Below are 20688 nucleotides of genomic sequence, written 5' to 3'. Positions count from 1 at the left end.
AAATTCCCATAGCCACCAAATCCTTTATGCCACTCAGACAGGAACAAGAGGCAATAGACAACACATTGGTGGTTCTAACAAGAACAATTGTTCACAAAAATTCTCAGTTTGTATGATTAAAGCACAGTTACTCATATAATTGCATGTGTGACAATATGCACATACATGCTCAGCTTTCTCCCAGAGTTTTAAAGGTTGACACAATTAATATTGGGCAACCAATAAAAAATCCCCAACAACAACAGATACAGTACCACTTAGGAGGAAAAGATAGGAAGATTATTTTTCTCCTTACCCAGAAAAATCAGCAGAATACTGTCCATAATCAAAGATATACACCCTAGTAATTTGGCACACAGTGAGGTATCCTAGAGCAAAAACAAAGCAATACCTGGAAAGAAAATGGGAAAAAAAAAATTCAATTAAAAATTATAAGCATTTCTCCACTGAATAAAGTACCATTTCAATAGAGTTTAATCTCCAATTATTTCTACAAAATATTACATAACAGGAATCTGTAATTACACTTTTATTCTGCCTGAGGGTTTTTTTGCAATGTTTATTCTATGCAAACACATACTTTTTTTATTTCAAAGTGTGCAGTTCAACCATATAAATTCTACTGTCAGTAGCCAGAATACTTGTTCACATAAATAAAGCCTAGAATTTACAATTGCAAACACCACTGTAAAAACTGCAAGTCCTATTAAGAGAAAATTAATCTGCTAAGGTTGATTTTTTTTTTCTCTTTTTTGTTTTGTAGTTCTGAGCTAATTTTTGTCTTTATGAACACAGAAGTTTGGAAAATGATACATCAAATACTTTCCATTGCATGTACTGCTATGTATTCAAAATTCAGTACCAACAATTGTATTGCTGCTGTTTTCAAAGGAAGTGAAAAAGGCAAGTAATTTTCAAATACACATATTAAAACATAGCTGAGTGTAAAAGGAACAGGACACCTTTTGTCCACTATTAAGCTGATCCGAGCAAAGGTAAGAAAAAACACATACACAAACTATAAAAGTGTTCTAACATTATAACTAGATGAACTATGAAAGTGTTATAGGTATGATAAAACTAGTTTTACATACCATTTTCACAACAACACACTAGTGAAAATTGATTTGCCAATACACCTCACAAAATCTGCCAGATATTCTTTGAAGTCCAAATGGACAGTGAATGCCAGCAGGAACTTAACTAATCATTTAGAAGTTTAATGTAGGAACTGTACCATCTTTATTTCATGTTCGCAAGACTGATGTGCAATCCCTGTTGCAGACTGCATAAAGCATCCAAAACTCAATTAGAATGAAAATATTCATTCAACAAACTGAAAATCACAGCCAGGACTGGATGTAGGTGAACTAGTGAGAGACACTGCAAGACAATTTTGCAATATGACTTTCTTTTCCAGATAAATATTTTGCAAGAATTTGTTAAGAAAAATCTAAGGTCTTAGAAATTATTCTTCAATCTGACATTTGCAGTTTAACCTTTAACTGAAAAATGTGCTATATATAAACCATTGAATATTTTAAAGCATCCAACTTTGAAATTACAGATTACCTTACAAACCATTAAATTACATGTGTTTTGGTGAAAAAAAAAATTAGAGGGTCTGTTTTAGTGATAGTTTATTTTGTATTTTCATTAACATTCATAATCCAGAAACAGTATTATACTGGTAGATGAAGTGGTACAAAGGTGCTTATAGGAAGAATACGCTGGCACAGGCTGCCCAGAGAGGTGACAGATGCCCCATCCCTGGAAACATTCATGGTCAGGTTGAACAGCGCTCTGAACAACCTGATCTAGTTGAAGATGTTCTTTGCAGGGTGGACTAGATATCCTTTAAAATTCAATTCAAACTAATCCACAATTCTATGAAATAAACAACAGTCATCATGACCAACATGGTAGGGGTTTCTCACAACATTCAGTTAATACCCACACTGAAGTTACGTACAGAAATGGAAGAAAGAAAAACAAAACTCCTTAAGTTTCTTGATTTGATTCCAAATTTCAGTCTAAAACAAAAGCTGTCTTCTGACAGAGCAGTGAAATTTGCTGCTGTTGCACTCAAACACAACTACGAATCATAACCATCTTCCGGCTATGTCAGCTACAGCTCCAAGTTACACACAGATTGGAAGACTGAAAATTTTTAATTGATGAGTAAAACATAGGAACTTGCAACCCATACAATGCTTTTCAACTTCCAACTTCATCTCTGCACATTAGTCATGCCACATCACATCCCTAGTTCATGAGAAATGTCATTTCACCAGGCAAAGTACAGCAATATGTTCTCCCCTAAAGAAACTTAAAAAGACTTATGACAGCTTGCATCATTCCTATTGTTTCTTCTGCAGGTTTGTCGTGCAACTTGCTGATCATCCTAATTCTTATGTAAATCCATCTTTTGTTAAAAAAAATCAGATAAGATCTGAAAATGTTTTGAGAACTTTCTAGAGCACTCTTACTACATGTTTCTTACTCTCTTCAATGATTCACTCACCAAGCCTTAGATCAGAAAATTGAGTGAAGTTTTGCAGAGCTCAACCACATCAAGTTTTACCCAACTATAAAGCTAATCACAAGCTTCACACAAATGCAACAGTTTTACCCAAGTTTCTCCACCAGGAGAAAAGCAATTGGTCTTAAAAGCCAATGTTGCTCTATACTTGCTTCTCACTGTATAATGTTCTTGTGAGCAGAAAGATGAAAGTATTTCACACTGAACATGAACAGCTACAAGCAAGTCACAACATGGTTATTATTACAAGTAACTTTTAGACAAACTGACCTGCAATGAATACTGTATTACCTAACAGAAAGACACAAAGACATGAATTTAAAATATGTCTGAGACTAATTCCCAGGATCTTTGTCAATACAACCTTACTTTATCTATCAACAGATGCACCAAATTCAGACATATCTGGGAGACACTGTAGCACATACCACAAAGTAGAACACAGTGATATTTTTAACTCCCGATTAAAAGTTAAAAAAAAAAAGAAGAAAAAAATTAAGCAAACAATACTGGATAGCCTATTATACATAAGGGCTTTTCTTGTACAGGTATTTAATATAATATTTCAATTCCTTGCAATTTTTAGCATCTCAGAACACTAAAAACAGTATGCAATATGTTTTACCCATAAAATTGTATCTTTCCTTTAAAAATAAATGTATCAAGTAAACTACCCAATGTTTTTAGAAGTATATTCTAGCATATCATAAATGAAGTACCTTATCTATACACATAAATATTACAATATATAGAAAATTCTAAGTAAGCAGCCTCTCCATGTACTTCTTTACAGAAGATGCTCATCAAGAGAACATCTGTTTAATTCTATTTTTTTAAAAAAGGCAAATTGATCTCTTATTAGCAAATAAAATACATTGTCCTATTCATTATTTTTTGTCTAGTCATGCTTTGACAACTAACACTAAGCAACATACATACCAGGAATTTTCACCTGCATGTATACATATAAAACCAAAAAGCATCATTCTATCTATATGTGTGTGTACATATACAGATAGATAGATATAGATACCAACATATCTATATATATCTACATATATAGGGATATAGATATGTATACACACACACACACACACAGATATACAGGGTTTGGTTCCTTCCCATTACATGAACTTTCTTCTAGGCTGTAAACATCCTGATGGAATTTGATATACATTTCCTATTACTCTTTCTGCTGCTAACATTACATAGAATGACTCCTTAAACACCATTTCTGCTAATGCAGAAAACTTCAATCTCCTCCCTGTACCCCTCTTTTTTACTGTCCCCACAAGTTTAGCACAGCCAATGCAACATTCACAACAGCATTGCTCACTTCAGTGGAAAGTGGTTGGATTTTGTTTGAGCAGTTGGTTTTTTTTTTCCTACAGGTAAAGCATTTTTATCCATTGTCACCTTACAATTTCACTCCACATGACACAGCATCGTGGTCTAACTGCAGCTGGCAGCCACTCCCTCACTGCTTCCACCATGCACCCACCACCCACTGGGAAAGGGAGGAGTAGAAAGAAAAGGTGAACCTCATGGGCTGAGATAAGCACAGTTTAATAAGTGCAACTAGATAGCATAATAATAAATATACTATTACTGATAATAATAATTGAAATTACAAGGAGAGGAAAAACAAGTAATAGAACCCAAGAGAAAAGAGATGCACAGCACAATTTCTCATCACCTCTTACTGAGGAGCAGATCAGGCCCCTTCCAGGTAACTCCCCCCCAGTTTATACAGTGATCATGTCACTCTATGGCACGGAATATCCCTTTAGCCAGCTCAGGTCAGCTGTCCTGGCCATGCTTCCTCACAGCTTCTTGTGCACCTCCTCACTGGCAGAGCATGGGAAACTGGCATGCATCTGACTTACAGCAAGCATTACCTAGCCACAACCAACATGTCAGTGCGTTATCAACACTATTCTCATACCAAATCCCAAGCACAGCAACGCACCAGCTACTAGGAAGAAAATAACATTGTCCCAGTCAAAAGCAGGACATCCAGCAGCCATCCTGCCCAGCACACCCCATGTAACAGGAGGACATAAGGCTCAGACAAAGTGTCTATCTAGCCCAGGATCCAGAACTGTGTCCTCCCCACAGGAGGAGCTCACAGATGCCCAGGAATGCAGATGGGCAGAACAAGCACAGAAGTTGCTTCCCAGTGTTCTCCCACACTCAAACCATCAGCACACACCCAGATTCAAACACACGACCCACGTGTTTAATAACGCTCAGCATACTACACCTCTATCAACTTCTGGCTCCAAAGCACATCCTCATCTTTATCACTCTCTGTTGCTCCAAATACACTTGAGAAAAAGTTCTTAATCTCAACATATTCAGCATAACCACACACAAATTTGGTAGAACTGAATGAGCCAGCAGAACCCACTTATATAAAGCTTCCACACATTTAAGAATATAAATATTACATATGTGGTTTAAAGGCAGAACCCCCATCTTTTACCTGTGTTCCTCAAAAATTTTGGGTTGCTAGTCAAGAAAGAACATGCACAGGTTAATTCTAGAGCTTTGTCTCTGCCGATGAGCAAGCTGAGCAGCACACAGATCCAGGCTAACAATCAGCCAATGTATATTATGTTTTTGCATAACAAAGTGTGGGAGGTGCATTTTCATTTTACACTTTTGGGGGACTCAGCATCTTAGTTATAAAATGTACATTCCTACTGTACCTATCTCTGTTTGCACAAAATGCAGCAAAAATAGAACTGTGACCTTGACAAAGGCAGGCTTTGAGAGATGTCATAACAGCTTCTGTTATTTCAGGCTCTTCTCATGCAGTAGAAGGACAACAGCACAATATGCTATTTTGCTGGAAGAAAGTTAAATAAACCAATCAACACAGGGTGCTTTTTCACCAGCTAGTTGGCACATACTACAGATTTAGCCTTGAAATAAAGGCTTCATGTCCAGTCAAGATCTACTTCTTCCACTATGCTAAGAAAAAGTACTTTTTTTTTCTTTAAATGTGTAATTATTCCATTTCAAAAGGCAGGCCTAGACACCACATAACACTATACTGCATTGATTTTTAGAAAAGGTGACAGAATAGCCTCTGAGTTTTCCCAAGCCCTGTGCTGAAAGCTGCTGCATGGGTTTGCTTGTTTGTTTTTCTACAGATTATCAACATGTTAAAAAACAAACAAACAAACAAACAAAAAAACACCCAAAAAACAAACAAACAAAAAAACACCAAACAACCCAAAAAAATTTAAATTCTTTCCACTAGGGTCAGAACTAAATTCTTATTAAAATCCAGCCATATTAATTTTTAAATTCTAATGATCATAATTGGTTTGCATTGTTCACATAGATAAATTCAATTCTGTGCAATTAGAATATACAATATTTGCTTAAAAAACTTCAAAGGGAAAAATGTACACCGATAAAAAGTCCAAAGTGTCAAAGCTAAACATCTAATTCTGCAGTCATCCATCACAAGCCAACAGAAACACTGATTAGAATTAGCTTAGTCAACTTAGTTTTGACTATGTGAGAGCCTCAAGGTAAGCTACTCTGCTCAATCTGCTTTTTTTACACCAAAAAGAGTTGCCTATTTATAATTTCTTAATGTATGCGTTATTGACATACATAATTGGTATTTCTTAGGAAACAGATCGGTTTTATGATGTAAACAATAACAGCCTCAGAGTGTGTGTGCCTCCAAAATACAAGCAATAATAATCCTTTTGCCCACTCAGAAGCTTCTGATTCACACACTAATCTGTCCCTTCTGATTACTTCAAGTGGAGATCCAAAATGTATTGAAATAAACAACAAATAAAAAGACAAAAGCAGGCTGCCTATGAGCCCATTTCCAGAAAAGCATCCATACCATCATGCTTCAGTAATAAGCAATCTATCACATTCTGCCCATTTCCAACCCATCTTCATCCCAAGATGAAGATTTTTGGGTCTGACAGCCATTTTAAAGCAAATTTAACAAGTGGACAGAGTTGTCCAACATTCAGATCCAACAGCAGCCCGACACCACCCGGGCAGGAGAGCTGCCCCAGCCCAGCAGCCTGGCCTGGCCTGCCTGTCCCAGGGCCCACGGCGGGTTTTGCTCAGCCACAGGGCAAACCCATCCAGCCCTCATCCAAACAGACACACAAGGCTGGGCACACGAGGATTCATCAGCTCAATTCCCCCAGAGCAACTGGTGGTGGCTTGGCTGTTTGTTTACTGCAGATCTGCTGGTGACATTATCACTTGACTAATATATTTTGATGTTGTGCTACATAATGGCAACATAATGGTTTGGGAAAGTAAATCTTTACCAAGCTAAATTAAATGATCATTCCAGTAATAGCTGCAGGCCATAATCCAAATGCAACATTAATACATGACAAATGCAACACAGATATTGTCAAAAATGCATGCAAAACCACTTCAGATCTTCCACGTGCTCCCTAACGTTACATTCTCTTGCTCTCCCCCTGCTCCCTTCAATTCTGGAACATCTCAAGGACAAGGAGACCAGCTCCAGACTCTCATAAATGAGAGAAATATCATCTAAAAGAGAAGACAGGCAGAAGGGAGGGTGCTTTCATGTCTTCCGTGGAATGGAAGACACATATTGTGTGATTCATTCTTCCTGTAAGACTCCAAAAGGAACACAGAACTAGGAAAGTGAGAAAAAAAAATATTTGTCCCCCTAAAAAACTCAAAGCTAAGAGCTGAAATTGACTATGTCCAAAATTTAATGTTAAACTGAGATGAGATATGAGGGGTCACCTAAGTTCTCTCTCACTTGAAAAACCATATTGTGTCATATCAACCCCTATTTCTGCAATCACTTGAAAGTATAACAGTAAACAATGCAGATAAGAGCACCAAGTCTGACCTTTGCATTTCAAAAAGTTGACAATAGTATAGTGCACTTAAAAACAAAAATAAGAAAGCCTAACAGCTTCACAACACAAAATCTGTAAAGGCAGAACTCCATGATGCTGGAATCTGCCTTACAAAACCCTGATGAAGGAAGTAGAATCTTGAGATCTTCTGACAAAAATGAGTACTCATAATTCAGAAAACAAATAGCTGACATGCTGTGAATTTTCATCTGTTCTCTCATTTTTCCACACAATATTTGCCTAGCTTTAGAATGTTTCAGCATCACAGCATGCAAGTAATTTTATGCTTCCTCTTTCTTCTATGTGATACGCAAGTAATTTTTCTGCAAACACCAGAACTGCTCCCAGTATCATCAATTTCGCAAACCAGCAGGAACCCATAGAGCACAGTGTCAGAAAACAGTCTCCTATTAGGAGTGTGCTAGCAAAAAAACTTCGTTGATTATTTTTAAGGAAATAAAAATGTCATTACAGAACACTGACAATAACGGGACTACTGCAAGTGCTATTTTAAAGAACAAGCCTAATAGTCACAATGGTTTAGAAATGGTGAACTAAAACTGCTAAGTACAAAATATTTTATAATAATTCTATTTAATTGAACCAATAAGCTTTATACAAGAACTCAGAAGTAGTTTAACAGACCAAGTTTTCTGATGGCAAAACAATAGCAAGGTCAATCATTAAACCCATCACTGCTGTTAACTCGGCACTTGGCAAGTATCATCTTGGATGAAGATAAGAGGGAGCTGTCATTTCCATTCACCCACTCACCACCCTGCTCCAGGCACACACCCCCTCGTGCCCCACGCTCACGTTCTGTGGGGAAGGAGCAGAACCCCCACGGCCTCAGCCCTCCATTCTCTGCTGCAGCCCCACACCTTGTTGTTGAGACACAACAACTGAGGCACACAACTGGTGCGGCTGCAACACTGCCAGGAGAGAGAGGCCAGGTTTGCTCAGCCAGGAGGTGATGCCAACTGGAATTTGTGTTCAGCCAGCCAGGAGACATTTTCTGCATGTGTTAAGGATGGCAGCAGCTGGGGAACACACGGGATACGATTTGCTGAGAAGGTGGTTGTGCAGCCAGAATCAGTGCACAGGGCAGTCAGCAGATTAATAAACAACCCAACTCCCTGCAAGCAGCGTGCAAAACGAAAGGCCACAGGAATGAGATTTAGTTACAAAAACCAAGTATTTTAATGATTCCAAGACCAAAGGAAAGCCAGGAGTTTGTGCTAACAACCTAACACAGCTACATTTTCTTTTAAAATATTTCTCAAAACAAAATGCCCTACAGAGGTATTTTATCAGAGGGGATGATGGTATTTATATTTCCCATCCTATTTCTTGCTTTGCCTATAGGAAGGAATCAAACAATTCTGTTTTCAACAGGGTACTGAATCAAGTGTAAGCCCCACAGCAGGTCAGACCTGCACCAACAGTGTAGCTTATACCTTGCTGAGCTATTGACACCATCTTGCAATCAGACACATCTCAAACAGCATAATGGCTGCAATAAATCACTTCTGAAACAAATAAAACCATTTCTGAAAGATACAGTTTGCTTAAAACATAGCATAAATGAAATGCCTGCTTTTCTCCAATGTTTAACATTCTTCTAACCTGGAAAGACCTATCCCTTCAGATGACTTGTTTCATTTCTGTCCAATCCCCATCCCCCAGCTAAGTTAAAGCACTGCTACAATGTCCTATCTTCGGCATCCTTTAATCAATGCATGCCGATGTATATAACATCCACATGATGCATCAACGTCACCGTTGTCACAGTGTTTGTCATATGGTCCTACAGAAACATGCAGAGCCCTAAATCAGCTGTTTCCTGCTCTCAGACAGAAGAAAACCTGTGGGTAGCTCCATTTTCTTTGCTCAGTGATGAAGCCTGACACAGGAATAGATGATGGCAACTTCTATTTTCGTGTAGATTTTTCTCCCGCATGTGAGAAACACTAATGACTATTTCCAGGGATGAATCTGAGATACGCCACAAAAAACAATGATACACAAGGAACCCATTATGAAAAAGCCTAGCATTTATTTTTGCCTTTGCATTTATTTATTTTATTAAAAGCCTTTGCATTTATTTATTTTTCATGCTTACAGTTAGTAATGGAAAACCAAAACAAACAAAAACCCCCCAACAAACAAACACCACTCACAAAAAAACCCCACAGCAAAATAAACTCCTACTCTATGACAGTCCAAGTCATGGCACAATCACTTATGACCTACTTCAACCCCAGGCAAACAACATTACACAAATATGTATTTATTAGATTTAAATTAGAAAGTAACTACGTTGCCCAAGTATGTATGTACCTATTACACATATTTGTATTTATATAACCCATACCTTTTTATATTTTTGATTTATTGGAATAATGTCTTGATCCTATTTCATGCATATCTAAACTTGGCAGCACTTTTGGCCTACCATAGCCACTGAACTGCTTGCACTCTGATTTGTCACCTCCCTGCTCTTCAGTGGAGACAAACAAATCACTCACATTCATCATTTTCTAATACGCTTCAAAATTTTCCCTTTAAATGCTCAGTGCAATCAAATTATCTCGCAATTTATTTTTAATAAGAGAAATTTAAAAATTAGAATGGCTCAGGTTATTCCAGACAAGTTAATCATATGACCTGGCCTTCACAGTAAGTTGTATGAAGTCAACTAATAGATACTTTTGGGTAGATTTCATCACAGTATATGCTAGCAGAATAGGCTACATTTCTGTAAAAATGCAGTCTTCATGTCAATGCTAATAAGGAACTTCAGGTTGTTAGTCAATTATCCTTTGAGATATGGGATTAACACCATGAATTGTTCACCTATATGTATACCCATATTACTGCCATTTGTCTATCACTCCTCATCAAGGTGTTCCATTACCTTCCTGAGTTATTTTCTCTCATATATCCTAATGTAAGAATTCACTACAGACCTCAACTTTCAATTCACCTAATAGAGAAATTTACATAATAGAGAAAAGCCATTTAAGATTATGTGAAGAAATAATCATCAACTTTACTTCAACAATTTCTTTCTCCCAGCATTCAAACACTTTGCATACTCACTATCTGGAAATTTCTCATACTACTGGTTTCTTCTGTTTTGTATAAGCAGGGATATGACCAAACACAATGAGCCATTCTTTATGCAGGTTAAGACCTTTCTTTCTTCATCACAAACAGGGTGCCCAAACAAACGAACTTCTCACTCCCAAATCTTTTGCAACACTGATTTACCAATGAAAAAAATCTTCCGCTGCTAGCAGTACTGTCTAGAGACAGCAAGTTACACACAAAGACGGCATCTGCAATCGTTTTGCCAGCTCAAAGCGTCCTTTGTGAAAATTTTTATTACCCGAGTTCTTTAATCTACAGGTAACACAAAAGTCACAAGAGAATTCTAAAGAGACATGTATGAATTTTAAACCTGAACTATAAAAAAGAGACTAAGAAGGGAGTAAATCTTGAGTTGCACTTTTCATAACTGGTACTATTCAGCATTAGGAAATATGCTCAAATTTTTTCATCATTATTTGGAGCCATTATACAGTGAAAAACGTAGTATTTATTAAAAGCCAAATACTATCAATTCAAGTTTGTTAAACTCAGAACAATAGTTAAAAGAGTAGTTTATAAGAAATAGCTTACACCTTTTTGTTCATAGCAAGAAATATATGTTATATAGATATAGAAGAAGTTTACTATGATTACAATTGCAAAGGTCCCACTGCACATCAGACAATTCACCATAACACCACTGAACAGCCAGCACAGACAGGCAGAATCAAGGGAGATAAATGGACTCCAGCAGCCAGGGAAACCTATCACAGACTCATGATTACAAACAGGTGGTTTAAACCAAGATCCACAAATGTAGTGGTCCTCTTTATACAGCTGTTCTCTAGGCATTCAAATTCCCTTTGTATGAATCCACAGAACCTTGATATTTACTTGCTAAATTTACAGAGCTACTTCAATCCCTCTGACTGCCCCATCTACATAGCACCTACAGAAACACCTGGTGCACAAGAGCATTGTGAGCAAGGGTGTTATAGATTACAATTCACTGAACTGAATTACAGGATCACAGAATACCAGATTAGAACTACCTGATCCAACCTTTTCTGGAAAAAGCACAGTCTAGATGAATAGCCCAGCACCCTGTCCAGATGAATCTTGAAAGTGTCCAATATTGGGGAATCCACCACTACACTGGAGAGATTATTCTAATGCTTGATTGTTTTCACTGTGAAAAATTTTCTTCTTATGTCTAATTGGAATCTTCCCAGGAGTAACTTGTACCCATTACAAGTCATTTTTTCCCTTTTTTTTTTCCAAAAGGAATCATATGAAGTCTCCATTTTCTCTATATCCACACTTTAGGTATTGGAATACAGTAGTAAGGTTTCCCCTGAACTTTCTTTTCTCAAGACTGAACAAACCCTTCTCTCAGCCTTTCCTCGTATGGCAGGCTGCCCGGTCCTTTTACCTTTTCTGTGCCCCTCTCTGGATCCCCTCCAGCCTGTCCACATCCTTTTCTGCAGAGCAGGGACCAAAACTGAACCAGTGTTCCAGATGAGGCCTGACAATCACCGAATAGATGATTAGTTCTCTCTGCTGATGATGTCCCTGACCAGCATCCTGTTGGTTTCCTTTGCTGCAGCAGCACAATGTTCACCCTTGAGCTGTTGTCCCTCAGGTCCCTTTCCCAGAGCTGCTCCCCAGACAGGCAGATCCCAGCCTGTGCTGCACTCCTGGACTTTGCTCTCACAGGACCTTACACGTGCCCTTGATGAACTTCACAAGGTTCTTGTCAGCCCACTCTTCCAGCCTCTCCAGGTCTTTCTGCAGGAAGACAGTCTCTTCCAAAGCGTCCACTTCTCTACTTTGTTTCATCCCATCTTGCCGATTACATTTGAAGATACTGAAGTGCAGTGGGCCCAATATCAAGCCCTGGGGGAATCAATCTGGGACAGGATGCCAGTTTGAAGAGGAGGCACTATCACCATCTGGCTGAGAGCGCAGTTTCTCAGCCACTTCCCACCCACTGCACAATCGCTTGTCTAGGCCATCACACATCAGTTTCTCTAGGAAAAGGCCACAGAAAATGGTAATGAAAGCCTTGGAGAAATCCAGGTAGATAACATCCACCCTTCACTCCCCATCAACCAAGCAGGCTGTTTTGTCATAGAAGGCAATCACGTTTGTCAAGCACCATGCTGGCTTTTCCCAACCATATGCTTCATCTGACTTGTGATAATTTGCAGCGGGAAGAGATGTTTTGCTTTCCTAACTGCATCTCTGCACACCCTGGCAACGTCCTTGTATTTTTCTACGGGTGTGCAATCACTTTTCCATCTCTGTTACAGTTCTCTTTTGGTTTTGAACATACTCAGAAGCTCACAGTTAAGCCAAGGGGACCTTTTCCTCTGTTTACTCCCCTCACCTTTGAAGGGGATGAACTGCTTTTGTGCTTCCAGGAAAACATCCTTGAAAAACTCCCAGCACTCACTAGCTCCTTTATCCTCCATAGATCTCTCCCAGCTGAGCTCTGAGTGAGCTGAAGTGTGCTTTTCTAAACTCCAAAGTTTTTGTCTCAGTACTGCCTTCAGCATGCTCAGCCAGATCCCAAACACCACAATATTGTGATCACTGCCACCGAGGCTACCACTAACTGGGCTATTACAAAACAGGTTTTGTGCATTTTTGAGCAGTCCCTCACTCCTGGCTAGCACATCTAACATTTGTATGAGGAAGCAGTTCCCCGTGCATTCCAGAAACTTGATGGATGACACATTAACTGCTTCCAACAAATGTCTGGGTAGTTGAATTCGCCCATAAGAACCAGGTTCTGTTGACCTGAAGTTTGCTTAAGTGACCCAAATATTGCTTCACCCTATCATCTTGGTTTGGAGGTCAATGGCAGATGTCTACTGTGAGACTCCGGTGGGGACAACTACTCTGAGCTTGGCCCAGAAGCATTCCAAAGGGCCTCCATGATCACCACAGATGGCTATTACACATTCAAGATTCTCCTTAAGATAGAACACAACTCCTCCTCCTCTTCTTCCCTACCTATCTTTATAAAACACCTTACAGCCTCACAGCTCTCCAGACACATGACCTGGGGTCCTCCATGTTTCAGTTATTTCTATGATATAGCAACTTTGTGGCTGCACAAGGAGCTCCAGTTCCTCCTGTTCCCCAGCTGGATGTGATGATGTGAGCATTGCCACTTAGCACCCAGCCCCTCAAGTCCTTCACTTTAAAACTACCCTCACCAAATTGGTCAGCCTGCTGTCAAAGACCCCCTCACCTCTTCCACACTGGTGGATCCCACCCCTCCATAACAGACTATAGTTATCAAAGAACACCCCATTGTCATAAAGCCCAAACCCTCATGATGGCATCAGCCACAAAGTCAGAAGTTAACTCACATCATACATCTATTTCTGGCTGCACCCTTTCCTCTAACTGTCAAAATAGAAGAAAAAGACACCAATACTTTTCATTTGGACTCCCAGGGCTCTGTAGTTTTCCCTGATTTTAGTTTATGCTGAACTGCTTTATGGTCACTATTATAAGAACACCTAAACACTAAACTTGTCTACTCTCCAAAACAAGTTTTTAATTAAAAGGGTGTAACATATTTATAAATTGTGTTCACATTAATCAAAATCACTAATTCTCAGAACTTTTAATTTTATTCTAAGCATGTGAAACTCTACACTGCAAGCCTTCAAGACTAAAAATAGTGTGATTGCCAGTCAGCCAGAAATTTAGAATGCATCCAGAAGCTCCTACGCTGCACTTGCCAGGAATGTCAAGACTTTGAAAAATCACATACATTATAACAGTCAAGACAAACTAATCTGTAACAGAAGCACACAGAACACACTCTGATTTTTCATTATTGTGAAGCCTGGCAGTATCACTGCCATTCAGCATCCTTCTGTATTTTCATTATAAACCAAATTTGAAGAAATGTTTCAGCTAAATGTGCATGTCCTGGTCTACATGCCTTAAAAAAACACACTTTAACATGTTTGGAGATTATGACACTTAGTAGTGACTTGAGAATATGAAAGGAAATCGACAGTATCTTTTAAGTAAACAATTTCATACTGTTTTGGTGACTGAAATCTAGAGGTACCCACGAAGTCTCAGACACAGTAATGAGAACTCCTCCATGAGGGGTTTGGATCAGCTGTATTCTATTTATGTCCAACAAAACACGGTGAGTTTATACACCTATGTTTTGTCACTAGCTGTTTAATTAAATATGTTTTCACAATGTGAAAAAATCTCATTGGTTGATCTTTAGACCACCAGGTATCCATCCAGCCACAGCTAAATTTCAATTGCTATTGAATACGTGGAGTGCTAGCCCTCAAATATCTTAGAATGCTCTTGTGCTACTAGTAATCACTCTCCTCCCATTTGTAGCTGTTGGAAGAGCTGAGAAAAGATTCTGTAAAGACATTACTAGTCTGAAAGCACATTCTATCTAGGCCTTCCTGTTACTTGGAAAACTTCAGTCACAGAATGGGTCAGACTACAGTGGGTCATTTGGTCAAATCTCCCTGCCCAAGCAGGGTCATCCTAGAACACAGGGCACAGGATAGTGCCCAGATGGCTCCTGAATATCTCCAGTGAGGGATACTCCACAGCCTCTCTGGGAAACCTGTTTCTGTGCATGGTCACTCACACAGTAAAGTAGTTTTTCCTCATGTTCAGGTGGAACTCCCTGTGCATCAGTTTCTGCACATTGCCTCTTGCTCTGCTGGTTGGCACCACCTGGCTCCATCCTCTTCACAGCCATCCTGTAGATATTTATACACATTGATGAGGTCCCCTCTCAACTGCCTCTTCTCGAGGCTGAACAGGTCCAGCTCCCTCAGCCTTGCTTCATTTGAGAGATTCTCCAGACCAATTTAGTAGCTCTTTGCGCGACAAAGGCATAAATTGGGACAAAATTTAAAGATGGAATGCTTTTCAAACTTCTGGGTCTTCTTCCAGGGACAAGTGTTTGCTGTAACACCATTTCACATACAGTCTTATGCCAGCACACACATTCAAATTAGAAAGAGGCAGCAGGAAGAAAAAGGTTGGTGGCAGTCTTGTGAGAAGACAACAGAACTAAAACCAAGCAAACAGACTGTAAGATTCATATCTTGTTTTACTGATTTCAGCTGAATGCCAGAACCTTGTCATACTTCATCTCTGGAGATGCAAAGATAACAAGTGGTGACTGAGAAAGGACAGGAAAAAAGAAACAACAGAAGCCATCATGAGAAAAAACTTTCTACTTGAAGCAGCATCAAGTGTAAAGGACACCTACAAAAGAGAGATGCAGTCCTGTCACAATTCATAGAGAATTATATAATTAATAACTACCCACAGTAGTCTTAAACCTTTCAGTTGACAGTTTGCTGAAGTAATTTCAGTCTTTATGAAGTTCTGCCATACAGATCAGGTATTTCGATTATAGTTGAAAGCAGTACAGAGGTTAGCCTTCAGCTGTTAGTAAATTAAGATCAGTGACACAGACAAAAAATCAGCAATGCACCCTTAAGTTATTTGTACCTTTGCCAGAGAAGGTATTCTAGGAGACTACAAACATATTAGCACATCTCTAGTCTAAACTGATTATTTTAACACGAAAAAGACGTGCTGCATTTCTGCAATGACTGAATTAATTTCTCAAATTATTTCAACAGTGAACCAATAAAGCCTATGAAAGTAATGATGCGAAAAAAAAGTGAAGACTCACGTCTCCTATAAAATCTACAACTGCAAGAATAAAGGGACAAATATTTTAATCCAAAGGCATAGTTATTCATCATGGCCCAATCACACTGGATCACTACAAAACCATGAGACCAGGTTTACAAGGCAGAGAGGGAAACTTCACACAATCAGAACTGCTGTTAAGCAGCACACAGCTTAGTCTTGTTTGGCCCCAGAGATGTTTTATGAAGTTTTAATGCAGGTAATTTTAATTCAATGTGTATGATGAGGCATTGGGTAAGTTTTTGTTATCAAGGTCCACCTCAACCTTACATAGATCTACTCCTAGCTGATGATCAGCTTGAAGGAGAAAGTAAAGGATGGCAATGGTTATCCAGATCCAACAGGACAAAGTCGTGACTAAACTCATCTGCTCCCACCACTGACCCTGCTTTGAGCAGGAGGCTGAGTCAGAGACCTTGATGTCCCTCATTCTATGAATTTATTCAGTCTATTTAACTATTAATAGTTTATTAATTGTTAATTAAGATAAAATGAGAAAGAAAATAAGCAATTTCTTTTATTAAAGCTTGCTATCACATCATAATATATGTGCATTCCAAATATAAACCAATAATGTTTAACAGCTCTTTGTCCCAAAACAAGTTAATTTTCCTCAAATAATCCTAATCCTTCCTAGGACTTGCAATAGGGGAGAGTTGCACAGAAGAATGCCACAAATGCAGGGTGAAGCAAATGCTACTGAAAGAAACTACACTGCAGCAATGAATACTGGAGCACAACTGAGATGGGGCCACATGGGATAAATGTAATAATTATATTTTTGCACAGTTTCGTCTGTACAGTACCTATTTATGTCCATAAGGCAAGTCATAAAATATTGCTGCATTTATGGAATTGTACTAAAAGCCTCTTACTCTAAAATCCCAATATTTTAACTTAATAGTAAGAACAAGTACCTCCTACACAAACTTGCAATTCCTAAAATGTTAATTTAAATAGCAGATTCTGTTGCACTGTAAGCATCACAGTTAAGTCGGATTTCTCTTACCACTTAGCTACAAAACTATTTACTCCCAAATACACATTCTGAAGTTACAGAGGCCTGTAACTATGAGAGCAAATGTGTCATCTCAACTTTTAGTACAGGTGGCAGAGACTATAGAAAAAATAAGCATTTTGATCAAAGACACCAACTATTTGTAAAGATAATTTGAAACAAATAACTGGAAAATGGCAGGGGAGCATCTGAGAAGAAAGGTATTAGAAGAAAAATTTACTTTAATAACCATAAGCTTTTACATCACTCACTACAATTTGCCGTGGGAAAACTTCAGTAAGAAAGCCTTCACATGTGAATGACCCAAACTGCTCAGTCAAAGGACAGGATTTATGCAAAGCACCCGGAGTTAGCCACAGTTTTAAAATTATGTGTCTGGATTCTCACACCCCTCTCCTCTTTATGCAGTTTTTGAGGATTGTTTTAAAGGTTTTTAAATTTTCTTTTTGGGGGGTGTGGGGAGAACAGACACAAAAGGGGGGAAACATGATACACAATAAAACAAAACAACATACACTTTACTAGAACAAGAACGAGAAGCTTAAATTCCTAACAGAAAAATCTGAGAGCAAGTAGGGCAGCCAGAACACAAAGCACATCCCTCCCTTTGTTCATTGTGTCCTTGGCAGACAGACCCACACTTCCAGCCAAGTCTAGTATTTTCTGAACAGTGCTCAACTACCCCAGTCCCTCAGAAGCTTTCCTTGTCCCCTCTGAGAACTGGCTGCCTGTTCCCAGCTCCTCACCTCAGCCCTGCAGCCCCTCAATGAGCCCTGGGCATCTGCAGCTTCCCCTGCCACTCTCCTTTTGCCACACTTCTCAGTCCCTTAACCCCTAAGCAAGCTCTCACGGGAAGAAACAGTTTCTACTTCCACCTATCCTTGTCTTCAAAAGAAGAAACTAGGCACGATGCCTTTTGTTCACTGCTATTGATTTTGACACTTCTTAGGCAATTTTTAGGTTTCACATACAGGATCAAACCCATGTCTTGCTTAGCACACTACCCTTGTCAGAACAGACACATCAGAACCAGTTGTGAGAACTACACAGCACAGTAGCTCAAACTAGAAAATATCTGGTTAGAAGACAAATCTTCACTTTAATAGAGAAAGAATGAGAGCTCCATTAGGACACTTAGTAAAAAGGCAAAAACCAGGTAGGCATAAAATGAAATAATGCCAGGAATACAGCTCAAAACCACTCAGAATCAGTAAAAGTGATTACCAGAATCCAGTTTAATGGAAAACATTTTCTGACTCTTGGAGTCTTACACAAAAGTATCCAATCTTGATTTTGAAATACATTTAATTAAACAACCTACTGGTCTAACCATGGAAATATTATGTCTGTGCTACATCAGAAGCCAAGGTGAACTAAAAAAAAAAATCTCCCTTTAAAAGTCTATCTCCAGAAGAATTTATTTATCTTTGCTCTTCACAGTAGGAAACCTTTTTAGATCCTGACACCTGGCATTTACAAACCTTCCAGAATACTTTCTCTTTAGAAAGGATACTGGGGCTCTTCTTGGCATTTTTCTAGTTTTAGCCCCAGCAACATCTGAGAAAATTAAAACCTGTATTTCCACTATGAACTGAGACAGAAGGAAATGCCTGCCCCTTTTGAAAGGGGAATTTTAAAAGCAATTTGGATTTACATTCTTCCTGAGGGAAAAATTAATAAGCTGACTTTTCTATGATGTTCACATGCATCTCCATTCATAGCTACAACTGGGTATATCATTAGAAGTAGGTACATGCTCAGGGCAAGAGACTATCATGAACAAAAATACTTATTTTTTAGAAATTAGTAGTCCTGTTGAACAGGGCAATCATAACTCCTGCTTTTCTCAGCAACAGGAAGATGACATCCAGGTTTCCATCCCAGATCCCTTCCCAGTCTCCCCCCTACTGTGGTACAAGAGAAATGCAGACAAACAGCTTTAGGCAGGTTACAATGTTGCATCTCTTTTAATTAACTTCCTCTGCAAGATCGCCAACTCGGACATCCACAATACCTCATCTGAATTTTCCACACCTATTGCTCTTTTGTTAATTTATCTTCTCCAAACGCGCAATAAATGTGCAGTACTCTATGTGAAAAAGCCCTTGACACCAGGCTCAGAATTACACCACATCCTTTATCCATGTAACAACGCTATGTCCTCCTGTTATTCTCCACTTCACATAGTTTGCTTTACAAAGCTTCTCTTGGAGCTTATCCTCTGGGAGATGTATGTCCATGACATACATCTCCCACTCCTAAATTCAAGCCACCATGTTGCACGCACAATTGAACAGCCTCCACTGAAGTACGTACTGTTGGCTTTTTCAGTGTTGAACCAAGCCTGTCTTTTTTTTTGTCCATTTATTCTTTGCTGTTCTGAAATTCTTCAGAACACTACTACTTGCCTCATTCAGTCAAACCTTGCAAAATGTTGCCATTAATTCAAGGGAGGTGGCACCTACTCCCCACACAGCACTGCACAATGAGGCCACACCTGGAGTCGCAGGTGCAGCTCTGGCCTCCTCAGCAAGAGGGACACATGGACATACTGGAGAGAGTCCCCAGGGCCACAAGGATAATAAAGGGACTGGACATTCTCTCCTGTGGGGAAAGGTTGAGAGAGCTGGGACTGTTCAGCCTGGAGACAAGAAGGCTCAGGAGTTCTCATCAATGCATGCAAATTCCTGAAGGGAGAGTATAAAGAGGATGCAGCCAGGCTCTTCACAGTTGCTCCAAGTGACAGGACCAGAGGAAATGAACACAAACTGAAACACACAAGGTGCTGTACCAACAGCAGGAAATATTTTTCTTATTTAAGAATGATTGAGCCCTAGCTCAGGTTGTCCAGAGAGGCTGTGGAGTCTTCCCACCTCTGAGATACTCAAAAGCCATCTGGGCATGGACCAGGGCATTATGCTCTGGTTGGCCTGGCTTGAAGAGTTTATTTATCTTTGTGACTGGACCAGGCAGCTTCCACAGTCTCCTTCTAACTTCAATCATTCTGTGATTCCATGGTTATTAGTGTCTTTCAGATCATTAATAACCATAATTGAGTTGTGTGGTTACTACACTTTCACCCAGAAACACCCTGTTTCTACTAGCTTCCTAACAGGTGACAACTGACAGCAGCCCCTTCTCTCTACCAAAGCTTAAACCTTAAGTGCAATTCCCAAGCTGCTTTTGAGACGTCTTTCTTTTTAACAGTCACAATGCATTCAAAAGCACAAATCAAATAGCCTGTAAATCATAAAGGCAGTATGGACAATTTCAGAAAGCAAATGGAAGATAAAGTTCAGAAACAATATGGAGAAGTAAGAGCTGACAAATCAAAATACAAGTAAAATCCCTAAGATATTAAGCTAAATGATACTTAGTCATATTTAATAATTATCCACTGAGAA

The 20688-nt window shown here is 39.0% G+C and overlaps 1 protein-coding gene across 1 annotated transcript in view; it reads right to left on the bottom strand.

Annotated features, from left to right (window-relative positions):
• Window positions 1–20688, bottom strand: part of MBOAT2 (membrane bound O-acyltransferase domain containing 2) — a 92633-nt gene that overhangs the window by 34747 nt on the left and 37198 nt on the right. The window contains exon 4 of the mRNA XM_041421799.1: window positions 296–391. Within this exon, the coding sequence (XP_041277733.1) occupies window positions 296–391 (96 nt within the window). The remainder of the gene's footprint in view (window positions 1–295; window positions 392–20688) is intronic.

The sequence above is a fragment of the Onychostruthus taczanowskii genome, unplaced genomic scaffold (genome assembly GCF_017590055.1).
Source record: "Onychostruthus taczanowskii isolate IOZ18803 unplaced genomic scaffold, ASM1759005v1 scaffold11, whole genome shotgun sequence".
Taxonomy (NCBI): domain Eukaryota; kingdom Metazoa; phylum Chordata; class Aves; order Passeriformes; family Passeridae; genus Onychostruthus; species Onychostruthus taczanowskii.
Note: the sequence above shows the minus strand (reverse complement) of the source record. Positions and strands in the feature narration are given on the sequence as shown.